Raw genomic sequence first — 16,301 nt, 5'->3', positions numbered from 1 at the left:
TTTACAGAAACATTATGGAAGCAACACAAGTGATTACAAACACAGGAATGAGGTAAGTTATTATTAGTGCAAAAAGCAAGCATATGCTAAAAGCAAAGCATATGGATTAAAGAAAAAAAAGAATGAATATCATGGAAGTTTTAATACAAGACCCAAAAGGTCTCTTGTAAACATTGGTATTTACAACTTTTAGATTTGTACAACTACAAAAGGATAATCCTAAATATTAGTAGTGCATTTACAATGTCCTTTTTTTTTATTTTTATCTTTTAGTAAGAGAAATGACTAAGTTTATCTTTTTCCTTTTAAATGTTCAGGGAATATCTTTTAAGATATTTGTTACAAATAGTAGAAAAATCGTTTCTTTACAAAAGTATATATTAAAATATTTTTACATTTTAAGTTACTATATAATAACTGGGTATTTTTGCCTTGCACTCAGACACCACAGTGCAGCACGTGGTGTAGAACACAGAAACCAATCAGAACTTGCTCATACACCAAATCTTTATGGATTATCTGTGCAAGATCTGCAACAATTATCGGGACTGCACAATACTGCTGTATATGCCTTTGTTTTCCGCTTTTTTTTTTTCCCTTCCAAATTTGAAGACAGGAAATTTTAACTAAGACTATCAGAAAGGGCTACTGGATAGGGGATGGGCCTCCACCCCACCAACTTTAATATAATTAATTCTCTATTACAAGGTAATCCTACCTGAGCAAGGCCATATAACGCTGATGTTTCAAACGTAAAAAAAGGTTATATAATTTTTAAAGATAAAAAACAATGCAAAAATAAAATATTTGTAGCATTTACAAATAGTACAAGAGTTACATTAAACACTACATTCAAAACTCGAAACCTATGTTGCTGTTTCTACTTGGAGCTTGATGTTTTCATATCTGCAAAGAGAAGGAAACAATTGGTAAACTTTTCACATTTCACCTCACCTACAGGTCCAAGCAGCTTTCAGCAGCAAAGGCTATTTTAGAGTTCCAGGATGCGGATTGTTGCCGAAACCCTTGCCACCTAAAGGGCTCATAGAGAGTGTTACAGAGMGCCTGATGAAAGGCAGAGGCGGCGCAGGCTGCAGGGCGGAGGCAGGAGTGTAGGGCCCTGCTGGTGGTTGCATGGAGCCAGCTGGTCAGATCACAGCCTTAAGCAGCCGCTCACTGCGTCACCGAGTCAAGAAAATGCCAGCTGTGGCATCCCAGGGGAAAAATAATCCCTCTCCTTCCCCGGGCTCTAGCATTTGTACAGCCGCACTGCAGGCCCCAGCGAGGAGCTGATCAGGCTGAACGCTGATCTTTATTTTCAGCCCACCCAAAGCCAATTCATTATGAACCTGTATGGAAAAAGCCTCTCCTGGCTGTAGCACAGACTACAAAGAGCTTGTGCTGGGCACAGGAAACCCTTTACCTTGAAGCCATCGAACTTGTGTGGCCGGTCCGTATCCTCTCTCGTTCTTGGCGGAGATCCTGAACACTATAGCAGGCCGGGACGTATAATCCACGTGGGCATTGGAGAGCTGGGTAGCAGTCACTATGCAGGATGTTTTGAGACCACAGTATATTCTCATAAACACCAGCTGATTGGGGTTTTCCTGCAACTGTGTGGAACGGATGGCTAAATAAGCGGAATATTCTAAAATATTTCCAGAAGGTGATGCGGGAGGCTCCCAAGAAAGATGAATACAGTCCACACTCTGAGAAAAGAAAAAGAAAGCAAGAAAAAATCCCATGATCCTGTTGAGGTAACCAAGTGCACTCGCGCCCCAAACCAACCAACCACACACTCGAACCCCAAAGGACATGTGAAAACTCTAACCTGCTCTTCGTCTCTTTATGCCAGAAGCAAGTGAGCATTTAGGCTTCCTTCCAGCACAAAGGCAGAGCTAAAGCTGCCAAAGGGCAYTGAGGAAAATTAGAAAACCCCTTTTCTGGGCCATTCAAGATGAAAAATAGAATAATAATTATTATTTTTTTWAATTTCCACAAATACAGCACATCTTGAAGGCAGCATGTTTCACTAGTGTAAAATATGGTATGCTGTGAAAGTGAAACACCAAACAAGAAAATTCACCTATCAATAAAGCATGTAACAAGCTACAAAAGCCAGAAAAACAAAAACTATTGAGCCCCCGCCAATAAAAGTCGTTGAGTTTAAAGCTCACGGATAGAACTGGTGGGTAACAGTTTAAGAGAGACATCCATTTAAAAATTGGCAATTTAAGAATAAGAATGCATCCTAACATGCTAATTCATTCATTCTTCCAACAGCCATATAATGTTATCTGTTGCTTTATGTTTAAAGAAAATTAGAGGTCAAAATATCATATTGTTAACCTTTGGAGGTAATGTCTTTTGGACTTTAAAAAGAGCGTAAAGGCTTATAAAATTAAGGGTACAATAAGAAAAAAATATGGGAAAGATGTGTATCTGACAATACTGCCAGATCTTGATAAAGGTGTGTATCTGGCCATACTGTCATTAGGACGTAAAATAATTCTTTATACTAAGGTTTTTAAAGAATACTTAATTGAGCAGAAACTACCAACCACACTATTTAATATGAAAACTTCCACTTAAAAAACAAACAACAAGAACAGAAAATACAAAGCAAGCTAAACAGCAATAGAAAATACAAACCAAGAGTTCCTAGATTAAGTTTCTAAACAGAGTACTGAACAGCAGAACTAGAATTACTTCTATTTCTTACCTTGCTGATTTTGACAGTTGAAGGAGCTCCAGGAAAACCAGGAATGCAAGTCTTGAATTCACTGACTTTACTGAAGGGGCCAACACCACAACCATTAATTGCAGCAACTCTGAACCTGTACACTGTGCCTGGGAAGAGATCCTGTTTCTTAAGCAATCTATAGTCTGGAACATCTGCATTTTCTTTCTGAAAATAAAAGAAAAACTTGTACTAAGTCTTCCAAACACATCTGTTTAACTAAAGCAGTCTCCTGGCCGTAGATGTTTCTGCCTACTTCAGTGAATGAACTTATCAGCTTTGCTTCTTTGGGAGGGTGCTGAGAAGATGGGGCCAAAGTCTTCTCAGCAATAGGACAAGAGGCAACAGATAAAAATGGAAAGGCTGGAAGTTCTGCCTGAGGGAAAACATCTTTGCTGTGAGGGTCACCAAGCACAGGAACAGACTGCCCAACAGGCTCTGGAGTCTCCATCCCTGAAGACATTCAAAACTGCCTGGACACAATCCTGGGCCATGTACTGTAGGTGACCCTGCCTGAGCAGGGAACGTGAACTAAGGGATCTCGAGAGGTCCTTCCAGCCTCAACCATTCTGTGATTCTAGTTCACAAGGAAATCATTAATATATATTTTTGCCATCAAAACTGCAGACACCTTTCAAGTTTCACATGCATAACATTTTCAGAACTAAGCTTGTATATGCAACAACATCAGTGAGAAAACTAATTAAAAAGATGCTACAGCTCTACAGTTCTATGCGTAGGCTTTTTAAACATTCAAACTTATGTCTTATTCATTGATTGTGTCTTAATCATTTGTAAGTGAAGAAAAAATAAAACACTATACATTGAAAGCAACATTATATTTTTGAAGATTTTTTACCGGTTTGAGAGTTTAAGTTTAAAATCCTTTCCTAATGTTGCAGATAAAGCTATGGAAAGCATCAGTAACAGCACCAAGACATGCCATATAATCACAGAATGACCAAAGAAAGTGCATTGAGGAAACAGTAGAAGAGGTGAGCAAAAGTTTCCTATCTTATGACCATGTAGTTTGATACGAGCACCAGTTTCTGCTACAACATCAGAAAATCCCACATTTTGTCGTCGAGCATAGGGGTAACAGATTAGAGAATCCATGTGTGCATGAGTGTTAGAGAAACACCACCACCAACCTTGCTAGACAGGCTCAGGGTTTCCTCCGGCAGCAGGTAGAACTGGCTCACCACAGCAGTGTTGTTTTTAAAAATTCCAACATCGCACCACTGGCGATCCCTTGTCCTCCCCGTTGCCATCTGCCTTACTGGAGCTTTCTAGTAATTGARGAATATGTTAGGTATAGCGCCCGCACTTCAATGTAATAGAAAAAAGTAACATTTCAAGACTCAAGGATATGTAAGAGAGAAGTCCTATCACACCAGTAAGCTACTTTCTATACTTCAAAAGAATAGACATTTGTTATCAAAATTCTGTTCAAAACCATTTGGTTCTTAAACACCCATTTAGACACAGAGCACTGTTTACAAAAACCCAGAAYAGCTGTAGTTGGCAGGACATCCCTGACAGCCTGGTTTAAATGGGGAAGGGAGGAAATTAAAAGGTCTAGGAGGTGGTGTCTAGAGCAGCAAGGAGTTGTGAGTTACTTCATCTCAGAAGTCCAAAGGATTCTGCAGCAGGCTCCAGTCTCAGGAGCTCTATCTGGAATTTACCATCCCTCTGCCCCAAACATTCTCTTAAGAAAGTGGCTGCTGAACTTGCTCGCCACGGAGCACAGGGCCTCTGCTGCGGTGGGGGGCTCCTRGGAACTGCTCCTGACTTCCTTGCCTCCAAGCATCTAGGAGGGGCCCTGGGTGCTCAGGGCTGCCCAGCACAGGCAGCCRCTGTGTCCCCGCTCGTGTGGAAGAGGGGCCGGGGGCGGCAGCTGCTGTTACCAGAACAGCCCAACCCTTCAGCAGCAGCTGCTGCTTCCTATCCTTGGCTCCTCTCTTTGGGGGCAACAGAGGCACGGTAGCTTTGTGTATTAGAGTGTAAGCAGGTGAAATAGTAGGCATTTACTTTTTCAGGCAGTATTTACAGCTTGCATAGCCAGTCCCCATCTCCTCTAGGGAAAAACATCAAGATGTCAGTTCAGTTAYGTTTCAAAGCTACAGATTAGCAGCTAACACTACATCTGATCTAATAYATACTTCATATTAAATTCAATTATGCAGATAGAAAAATATCTTTACATTTGCAAGTCATGCAGCAGAGACCATTCTACCATGGCAATTGATAGAAGTGACTTAATGGCTTAAACACAAAGTGCATCTCCTCCCAACTACACAACTGCTAAGGAGGCTCAAGTCAAACCCCCACAAAGTAATGAGTTCTACAACACAAAAGGTTTACCCCTGTATAAGTCATTTCAAGCCCTAAATGTACATTGTCTTTCAAAGAGACACAAATCAAAGCAGAATAAAAGAACATTTAGAACTAATCAACTGTAGAATAGTAAATCTATCAATTTGATTAGAATTTTGCAGACTTACAGAAGAGTGAGTATCATTCATCTGTCCAGTATTAACCCTTGTTGAAGGGGTGATAAAAGCAGCTTCAGCAGCTAGAAACAAAAAGTTATATTTAGAAAGATTAATTTATAGATTAGTTTATGTGAAAAATTGCACACAAAGTGCACATAAAACGAAAGTTGTCATGGACAACCATTTACAACTGTCTGACGAAGGAGTATGTTTAAGATTTCTTTTGCATGCAGTTTTATTTATAACATGAGCAACTAATTAGGGCTTGTTTCATATTCACAGAACAATTTTAAGAGCAGAGTATTACACCAACCATAGTTAAGAAGTAGACAAGAAGACAGGACTAAAAAAAATCCTAACAACTGACAGAAAAAGGAATTATGGAATCAATATGGAATATCTGTGAACAGATAAAACTAAACATCCCATTTAGGCACACCCTGATGACACTATACAAACAGCCTAAGCATGAAATCTTAATTTTAATGCATTGCTTCTGGTATTAATTCAGACTGGATCTCAAAGAAGAGCAATTCCTTTGTAAAATAATGCTAACCAATTGGAAAGCAACTTGCTTTTACAGCTCAGACTGAATCTTAAAGGTGCATGAATATAACAAGGAAATATTAGTATTTGTGATCTGTGTTTTTTGGCTTTTTCTTCTAAAATATTCTCTAGGAAAAATTATACTGCTAACATAGGGTCAATATGAAAAATAGTTGTCTAGTTACACAGTACAGCAGCAACAAGAGCTTGTGGATTTTCAGGTAAAACAAAAATCTAAAAAAGATCCCCAATATCTTAAGTTTCTTTACTGCTCTTATGATTTTTCATGCAGACCAAAATGGACAAATTAGAGATTGCAATYATCTAAATTAAAAATGTCCAAGGTTGCTATTTATAGACTTGTGCTGACTAAAGACAGCAGACACTCACTGGAGGACGACAGATGCGCTGCAGCACCCAAGCTGGCTGCCACTGCTGCCTGAAAAATGCTACTAGTAAGTTTCTGCCTAWATAAAGATTTAAAGGACTTTTTCCACTTCCAAAAATCAAAGAAGTTCACAAAAATATAAAAGGAATATCCTGAATTTAAAAGATGTCTGGCCGAGATCATTCAGGCTGCCCAAGGTCATCAACGCCCAGAGCCCTTTCTCTCAATCCCAAGTACTAATCAACATGAGAATCCCACCACACTAGAGGAACTCTGATGGCCTTAGATACAAATGGCTCAAAATACAGTATGTGAAACACATTTCAAACCTTCAGCTTTTGAATTGAATGTTGTTAGTGAAGTTTCATCTTTAACAACTGCCCCATTTGTACTTGATGATTCAGTTTTAACAGCCTGCTGGGTTACCATAGTTTGTGTGCTGGAGACAGTACTGCATACAGAGGCATCAGGATTTACAGTTCGTTTGTCCAAGTCATGTAATTCACCTACATTTGAGGAAGTCTGAGGACCTTAAACAAAGAAAATATTAACCAGGAGTCAATACTGACAATATTTAACAAATCTCAACTTGATCTAGTGACGGCAGTTTGACACAAAAGCAAAGTTTAGCCCAGCTTTGGACTAGAGCTGATTGCTTCCACTGCTAATACTTTCCATGGGTATTTAGCTTAACAATACTGTTTCTCTATACTCAGAAATGCTGGACTCAACCCCACTGAATTTAAGGCACRTTAGAAAGACGCCTAAATCAGACCCCAGTCATCTTCTATTTCCTCCATAGTCAGAGRACATGCGTCTCTCTAAGTCACATCACATCTCAAACAGGCTAATARCTTTTTACTATTAACAGTGAGAAGTACTGCCAACAGGAGCCTGAACTTGCCACAATCTTCATTGAAATGCCTCATCWGAATGAGATAACATCAGAGACCAGATTGACAGGACTAGATTTAATAGGGCTATTTATGCCTAGGGACATACATATTTGCCATCAGGCTAATAAATGAACCGAGAATTTCACATTCCTTGCAACASTTCAAAGAACTTATCTTCTGTTTCCACACTTCATCAAAATTCTACAGCATATGTACAGTAAWAGCTAGCAAAAGGGTTATTTTTTAAATAAAAGGCATCTAAAATAACTTTAAATGGCAAAACACAGATATAATCTTATTCTGATCTTGAGATTAATTTTAACTCTCACTTCTTAATTAACTTTTATTCTAATAAATGTCTTACTTGAAGTACAAACAGGCAAAAGAGAAGGGGCATTTGATTCTTTGAATCCTGGAGCATCTGCATGGCTTTTCATAGTCTCTTGGGTAATCTTGTTCTCAGGTGCTGCAGCCTTTTCTTTTCCTTCTATTTTTAATAATGAGTTAGATGAAAGGGAAACTTGGACCTAACCAAAACAATGCATTTGTTAATGTTTAACTGCAAAGTCTAGACATTTTAGTTGCAAACATGGCACAAAAATGCTTGCTTAAAAATAACAAACAAATCCTCCAAACAATTCCCTTGGCATTTTAATTTAAAGCCAGGAATGAACCTTATAATCCACCTGATTTTGTTGGCTTGGAAGTATCTCTATCCCATTCTAAATTTTATCTGAGGTTGGGCTCCTATCTTTGCAATAGTAGCTGAAAGACTAACACGTGAATTTAGATTATTGGAGGGGATGGGATGGGAGAAGGAGGGAAAATAAATAAATAAAACACCAAACCCAGAAACACCAATCACAGTGACAGAGGTTTTCAACTTTGGTTTTCCCAGCACAAACCTAAGACACTTCTACCATTAACAAAATTCACAATGCACCTACGGGCACTTTCTACAAGTGCATATTATCCAAGGTACTCAGAAAGAAGGAATGCAACTTAGGCCTTTCGCCTCCCACAATAATTTCACCAGCATTTTGAAGATGAGAGGCATTTCTGCTGGTATAAGGCTCCCAGTTAGCATTCTGGAAACCAGTGCAGTTGCAGTTTCCTGCATGAAGAGGTCTTTAAAAAAAGGCAACTACCTCAATAGCCTTTCTTAAATGACTAAGAAGTGTGCAGGGACTTTGGGCCCTGAACAAGTGTTTTGGCAGCTCTCTGATTTCCTGTACTACTAATGCCACTTAGACTTTGCTTGAGTTTACACTTACGTTATTAGGAATGACATTATTTGCCTGGCTGGGATGATCCACCTTCATTTCTGGATAAGGGATGCTAGGCAATGACGGTGGACCTTGATGAAGAGAGGAGGCACCTTTCAGGTAAACAAAAGCAAATTCCCATCAGTTGCATAAAGCTCAATATTAACGTTAGGTGCAATCTATTCCAGCAAGAAAGTGAGACTCCATACTGTACAAAACATTAGGTTGTAAGACTGAAATGAAATTGTAAGGCCATACAGTCAAAATCCTACTCTTGTGGTCTCTTTTCTCAAAACACATYCAGCGTTATACAAATTTTCCATAATTATGGGAGTTTTTATGCATTCTATACAGCAATATAGACATTTGGTAAATAAGCAAAGCTTCAGGATCTCTCTTTAAATATTTAGAATTTTTTTGATTTTTTTTTTTTTTAATTAAACTCTTGGTAAGTACTCATGCAAAGCCCTGCTCCACCCTTGCAGGAACAGGAGCAAGGGGATGTCAGGAGTACCTTGTGGAGTGAGCGGCGGTGCCTCAGGGATGCCAGCACCAGCTGTTCCAGCCGCCAAGGGCACCGGCGAGTCAGAATGGAGCTGGAGCAGATACCCCTCAACTGTAGGTACTTCATCCCATTTCACTTGAAAAGAGTTGGTTGTAGCTCTAATCAGCTGTACCTGGGAAGGGGCTGGAGGTTTCTCTACAAGGAAGCAGTAAAACAGACAGTGTGTTTGAAATTGCTCTCCTTTATCCCTTCAAGAAATAACTGTATAATGCAAATCCCACCCCAGCTACTCTCTCTTCTGAGAAACCTTTTTGATCTCCACTGCTCTAAACTGTTCTCATCCTCCTTCTAGAGCAAGCAACAACCCTCGCTCAGCAGCACTATTCCCACTATTCCAATTTTCTCCCTCTTAATTTCATGTCAGCATCCTGCTAACAAATGAGCAACCACCATGCCAGCTATCAATGACCAACTAATGCTCTTCACACCCAGGAACAATTCTGTCCTTTCTCAGATTAAACAGTATCTTTTTACAGTCCAGCAGATGAGGAAGCGGCAGCAGTAGTAATGATCCCAAGAGAAGGAGGAGTTTGGTAAGAAAGGGTAAGCAGGAACAGCCAGAAAAACATCCAGAACACCCAAGTTTAGTAACATCCTCTTTAGTGCAGCCTGCATCTATCAACTGTAGCATACGATAGAGAATTTAGCCAAAGTTCTCTTTCAGAGGTTTTAAATAGGCCTCCCTGCATTTTATAATTTAATTTATAGTTGTAGTCTTCAACCAATCAGCAAAAGAAGGCTGCTTTAACAGAATGAGCTTTAGAGTTAAAGCATCTTTAAGCTTGCTACAGCTATCCAGCTTCTGAACACTGATGATGCCCGCTTTCCCTATGCAAATAAAGTAGGGACATAGTACAGGACTMTATTTATTCATTTCTGACTCACCAGTATCAAGATACCAAAGATCTTTGCAGCAAACTTGATTGTTCCAAGCTTTTCTGTAACCATCTCTACCACTCCAGATATAGAGACGAGTGCCCACAGCTACAGCACAGTGTCCTGCTCTTGGCCCTGGTAACAAGTTACTTTTGTCCTCCTGGCAATCTGCGATCAGACCTATCCATTCTGTGGTATCTAGTAAATGAAACTTGAAAAATTCAGTTTCTAGATCATTACCAAAACAAGAAATACATAGGTTAGTACACTTAAGCACTCAGAGAAAATGAAAATAAATCATCGCTGCTTTATAGATGATTGCAATTAAGTTTTCAGCATCTGCTAGCTTTTACAATTACACCACGGAGAAGGTCACCTGAACCAATATTCCAAACAATTTGCAATACATGATTAATTAAAACAGGACCAATTTTCTGACATCTGGTTGTCTCTATCAGACAAACACAAAATGAGACTTTAAAAATTCAGGGACAATTCTGTCACAGATTAGTAACAAACTAATTTCAAATGCATGCTTCATTTTACATGAAGCAGGTTTATTTATGTTACCTAATACTGAAGTTCCATAAATAAAAATTTGCATTGACAAACTAGCCAAGTATTCCAAAAAGCTATCCCAAAGACTATTCAAGCAAAAAACAGGTAAACTGACAGTAAAAATCACATCCTAAGAACGATGTGAAAACTGAGGCCAGCTAGGTTTACAACTCCGTACTCAGGGTTTTAGGATTTTCAAAATATTAATTTCTCTGTGTTAGGAAAGTATCAAAAATACCCGCTCCCAGAAGGACGGAAGCACTAACCTAAATTTAGATAAGCAAACGAACCGGTACATTTCCATTCACCATCATGAGAAGATATTTCACCTCCTGCTGACTGGGGAACCCATCCACCAAACACATACATTCTGAAATATAAGAAGAGACAGAAGAGGGAAGAAAAAAAAAGAAAAAAAGAAAGAAAAAAAAAAGCTAGTTAGCATTTCCRGGTCTGCTGCACGTGCTCTCTCAAAGTAGGACAAAACAGAAAATTTCCAGAGCTTTGCAGTTCTGATTTACAGAAGATTTTATTGATGCCTACACTCTTTAGAAAGTCTTGTTGCACACACTCAGCTTTTGAAGTTAAGATAACTGTAGGCTTTTAATTTTTTTTTAACATAATTCCTGGAAGCAGAATTTAATACTGTGTTTTGATTACAAACTATCGAACTGTCGGTACTGTCTAAAATCACACATTTACATGAATTTGATACAACAGTTTGTTGCAGACCGCTCAATAAACCATTCTAAAATTAGGAGACAGATATCTAAGTCRAGTACCAAAAATTAGTGTCATGGTACAAATGGTAATAACATTTTATATAAATAATAAAGCTAAGTTCTGTGTCACTTCTTTTCCTCCTTGATTCTTTCTCTTCAGCCCAACTTGCAAACTGATAATAAAATGCTCTGAAATCCTTATCTAAGGATTAGATCAGAAGTTCACTTTGTCAAAACTCTTTCTCAAAATAAGCCACAGTGACAAGAAACAACGTAACAAGGAATAGATTAGAGGCCAAAATTGGTTCACAGAAGCATGGAATGGTTTTGCCCAGAACTAGTTCTCAACATTGGGCAGTTTCTTTGCAGAACTAGTTTACTGTGTCACAGAGTCACTCATGGTGGCTTCTGACCGAGCGGCTTAGGTCTAGTTGTGACCAACCCCAAAACTCACAGGTACATTAAGAAACCTGGAGAATCGCTTGGGTGTTGGGTAGATCCTGCTGGCTGCAAACACTGACAGTTACCTAACTATGGCACTGTTTAAGTTCCACTGAGGCAGGACAAGAGAGGTAGAAGGGCACTCTACAAGGCCAATGATTCATATTGAGCAGCAGTGGAAAGCATCATCATTCTCCTACTAGGTGTACCTTTCTATAGTTGAGCTTTTAACAACAGACATACTTGTTTCCTATTACATTGGCTGTATGGAGACTGCGAGGAAGTGGGACTGTCCCTTTAGTTTCTGGTCTTGACCAGGTCATGGTTTCTAAAAGAAAGAGAATAAAAAGAATAAATAAAGGAAGTTGCTATGCCATATTTCAGTTTATGGCTTTTAGGAGGGAGTATACCCTCTAACTCGTACTCAACAAAAGAAAAATTCATCTTTTTAAGGTGACTGCTTAAAAAAAGAGACAAAAAAAGCTTTTAAAACTTCTGTAACAATTCACATAAAATATCAGCAAACTGTTTAGCAGTTTACTGGAAAGCTACATTACCCTGACTTTAATCAGTTATTAAACTTAGTTATCACAGTGACCMTTCTGAAAGCACTCCAAGGAAACAGATAACCTCACAGCACAACCAACAGCAGAGAGAGTAATATATACAAGCAACAATCTACCTCACTCCAAAATTTCTGAAGGCTTAACACTACAGTGCAAGTCCCAACAAAATCCCCGCAACACCACATCACTAGTTTTCATACACTCTAGTTTTCCTTCAGGCCTAGTTAGGCCCCTGTGCTGACTTATAATAGCAAATGTACTTACCAATGTCAAGCTCCCAAAGATCATTAAGCCTACAGCCACACATCCCTCCAAAAATATACATCTTGGGACTTCCCACATCTTTCCTGCAGTACACAATGGCCGTGTGAGATTCCCGGGGAGATGGCAAGATCCCTTTTGTCACTGGAATACTCCAGCCCACAACTCCAGAACCATGTTGCAGCTCCAGTTCATAGAAATCGTTTAAGTACCTAGGGTATTGTTGGGAGAGGAAMAAAATAAAAAGAATACACTTACAAACAAAGTTACAAATGAGCCTGGGACCCTCAACTCTTCCAAATATTAGAGAATTCTGTCATAGAAGTGCTGTATTTWACCATCCTCTCTCCAAATAATATCATCAACTCCAAAATAAAAGTCCAACTTTTTCTTCTAAAAGAAACAARTAAGGAAAGTAAAGAGAGACCATTACTCAACCTAGCATATTGAAGAGAGGACCAAACTAAGGAGTATGCTTTCATATGATATTAGGTAACTGTAGCCCATGGAAAAAAACATTCAATTTAAGTAGCAAGATTCTTAGCAGAATTTGCTACGTACAGACAAACTTGGCAAAAAGATAAAAAGTCCCAAGAAATGTGCTCTCACGTGGGCATTAAAGATACAAACGCCTGCAACTATAAAGCAACAAAGTGGGGAAAAGAAAAGGCTTTCTGAAGTGTTCAGGTTGGCCAACAGACAATTAGCCATTTGTTGTTGAATCTCTTGGCAAGATATTTTCAGATAATTATCTTGGAATCCTGGCATTCACACCAGATAACTTCTGTTTAAATGAGTTTCAAATTGCCAGCTGGTAGCTCCCTTGGTGCTGTCAACTGCAGGTGAATGCAGAAATAAAAGCCATGGCTTTAGCATGGTTTTATTCATCACTGTTACTTTGAAGAGTTTCCAGGTGGATTTGTAACTGCTTTCCACAGCACTGTAGAGGAAACCAAACTCCCACTGTAAAGCCACTAATGACTGACAAGACATTGATTATTTAAGTTATTCTAATAAACAAGTATTCTTAAAAAGACTAGTAAAAACATTAGGGAARTATAGGAAGTCTATTCAGGTTTCCCTGCAGGAGTGTCAAAGCCCTCAGACAGGAGATTAGCAGAAGAAAAATTAAAGCTTCTTAGCATGCAATCCCCCCAAAGCCCCACATAATCAAAACATCAGTATTGACTGCCCAGCACAGCCTCTCCAGAATATTCCTCTTCTTTTCTTAGAAACTGCTTTATTTAGTCATTTATTTTAAATATATTTAGTTCAGTCCAGATAAGCATACCTGGGAACATTATTATTTGAATCCTCACTTTCATTTGCCAGGCCACCAAATAAGTAGCACTTGTTACCATACAAAGAAAAGCTGTGGCCAAGTCGAGGACAAGGTGGTGATCCGTTAGAAGGAGCTTGAGGTTTTACTTTTTTCCAGAGCCACCGACTTGCCTGAAAGACAAAAAAACCCACAACATACTCAGAAATATCTTCAATTATATGTTTAGTCAAACTAATGCTAACTGAACTCCCAGGTTACAGTAAGACTCTCTTATTTTTATTTTTTTTTCTTTAAGGAAATGACATCTTTTTTTTCGTAAGGCATATGTTAATAGCAATATGCTAGTGTTACACTTCATGAAAATACCTTAAATAGTTTAGATTGCATTTAGACTCTTYTCTGCTGCTACTGATGGAAGGCTCTCTCTCTCTTTTTTTCTTTTTTTCTTTTTTTTTAAGATTAGTTAACTTTTCTCTGCTTTCAAAATCTATATGTAGAGTTGACTTTCCCTTAAACAGAGCAAATCCCATCTAACTTTCTACAGCAGCTCGAGACAAAAATCTTGGTTCAAAAACACACAAAACAGTCATTGAAACAGAAATATATTTATACAGTTCCCACCTGCAATTCATATAAGTCATTACTGTATCTTCCATATTCAACCATTCCTCCAAAAACTAATATTCTGGTACCATCACAAACAAATCCATGGGCTGCACAGCCTGGAGGAATATCTCCCCTTACAGCAGGGAGGAACCACTGATTTGTAGCTAGAAAGGAGGGGAGAAGAAAAAAAAATCAAAACACAGATAAAGAAATGTGCATTTTTAAACTTCTCTGCTTTCTAAAGAATTATCATTTACTTGTGTATGACTGCAAAGAGTTAAAAACTCATTAAAGTAGTCAATTGAAAAATCATATTTTTGAAYACCTCTATCAAGCCAGTGTATGAAATGAGCACCTGAGGTTACTCTAAGCCAGTCAGTTACAAAGGGTCATACAGCACTTTAATAAAATTGCCCAAAAAGCAGCTAATGAGGAGCCTAAGTGCAGTTGCGCATAAAAGACACAGGCAAGCTTAACACAGAAAGAGCCAGCTCTAGAAAAAAACTTATTACAGCTTCAGCAGCATGGCAGTGTGCCTGGGCTTAACAGCCCTATTGAAAAACTAATTACACTATTCTGGGACCAACACTAATATCTACAGAGCTCTGTGCTGGCACATGGAAGAGAAGAGGCACAGCAGCASCAGAGAGCAACAGAGACGGCCTCATTTGGAGGCTGTTCTGGTTGAAGACTGTCCTGGAAATAAAGAGTTCAAGTAGATATTTTCACCTTTTTCCTAAGCTATTTCCATGAATAAGAGGAAGGAAAGTATGAAATCAGAAGCATCCCATGAACCTTGTGGCAGGGGCTCTTGAACTGAAAATCACCACACTCATCATGGAAGTGACAGACGCCCAAATGTGGGCACTCCAGGTAACAACCCTGCATCTCAGCCTGMAGAACCCAACGTTACCCAGAGCCCAAGCACTCAGCTGAACTGCAGCAACTGGGACACACTCACTCCTGTTACGGTTGCAAAGGGGCAAACACTTTCAGTGGAAAACCCATGCAGAAAAATTGGGGGCTGGCAGCGTGCAAGTCATATCCTGAAGGCAGCTGTCAGAAGCTCTGTTCTAATGGACAGCACAGGTACTAACTAGGAGCTCCCTACAGATTACTCTTCCCAGCAGTGAAGAGATTTTTCTTTTTCAAACAGAATCAAGTATAACCTTAAGCGACCATTGAAAACTGTGCTCTGAAGAGCTCTCAGACATTTTCCTTTGAATAAACTACCTCCCAAACATTTTCTTGCTCCTGAATTTTGTCTCAGAAATCCACAGCAAGTGCTTCCATCACCTTTATTCCTGCAGTGGCTTTGAATACACTACAATACTGACTATTTTTACAAAGCTGATAAAATAAAAGGATAGTCAGCATCCCACCATCACTTTTTTTTTTTTTTTAAAGCTATATTCTACATTCTGTTCTATTTTAACCTATATTCTTCAAGCCAGCAACGAAGAGCAGAGCAGCACCCAACACGCCCATCTGCAGCCACACACTTAGGTTACACCACAAGGTCTCCYGGCCCTGCATCATCCCAAAGCAACCACTATTTAGGCATCAAATCCTCCCGAATTCAGCTGGCCTAGGGCCGCTTCCTGTTTGGAATGCCCCCCCCCCATGCCAACAAACTCACTTTTCCAACCAAGATTTATCTTCCAGCACGCTCAACACCGTGAGCCGTCACCAGAGAGGGGGTGGGATTCAGCACTCGAGGCTGTTTAACTGGCTGTTAAACCCACCAGGCAGACACGCATTTTCCACAACCCGCTTTTTTTGTTTTTTCCCCCCAAAAGGCCGAATTAACCCGCTCAGCACAGCTGTGCCGGGAGGGCCGAGGGCCAAGCGCGACACCGCCTCCACGTCGGCTCCAGGCGGGATTTTAAGCCGCGGGCGGCAGCGGCAGGCCCGGGAGCGGAGAGAGGGAGGGAGGGATGGGAGGAACTAACGAACGAACGAACGAACCCGGCGGCGCCGCCCGCCTCTCCTCGTCCGCCCGCAGCGCCCGCAGCCCGGCCCGGCCCGGCCCCGCCCCGCACCCGTGTTGTAGACGTGCAGCTCGTCCACGATGCCCTCGTTGCCGCCGCCGAA

The 16,301-nt window shown here is 39.8% G+C and overlaps 1 protein-coding gene across 1 annotated transcript; it reads right to left on the bottom strand.

Annotated features, from left to right (window-relative positions):
- Window positions 1–638: 638 nt before the first annotated feature.
- On the bottom strand, window positions 639–16,295 carry HCFC2 (host cell factor C2). Its single transcript, XM_026052268.1, has 16 exons — window positions 16,250–16,295; window positions 14,223–14,371; window positions 13,611–13,771; window positions 12,323–12,531; window positions 11,736–11,820; window positions 10,596–10,699; window positions 9,781–9,969; window positions 8,845–9,030; window positions 8,340–8,443; window positions 7,430–7,592; window positions 6,499–6,699; window positions 5,245–5,315; window positions 3,892–4,029; window positions 2,723–2,908; window positions 1,424–1,709; window positions 639–906 (listed from the first exon to the last, which is right to left on the bottom strand). The coding sequence occupies exons 2-16, from the start codon at window positions 14,265–14,267 to the stop codon at window positions 881–883; spliced, it is 2,154 nt and encodes a 717-aa protein (XP_025908053.1). The 5' UTR covers window positions 14,268–14,371; window positions 16,250–16,295; the 3' UTR covers window positions 639–880.
- Between the last annotated feature and the right edge of the window lie 6 nt (window positions 16,296–16,301).

This window comes from Nothoprocta perdicaria, unplaced genomic scaffold, assembly GCF_003342845.1.
Source record: "Nothoprocta perdicaria isolate Ctin4 unplaced genomic scaffold, notPer1 scaffold_86, whole genome shotgun sequence".
Taxonomy (NCBI): Eukaryota; Metazoa; Chordata; class Aves; order Tinamiformes; family Tinamidae; genus Nothoprocta; species Nothoprocta perdicaria.
This window is presented reverse-complemented; position numbering and strand designations above follow the sequence as displayed.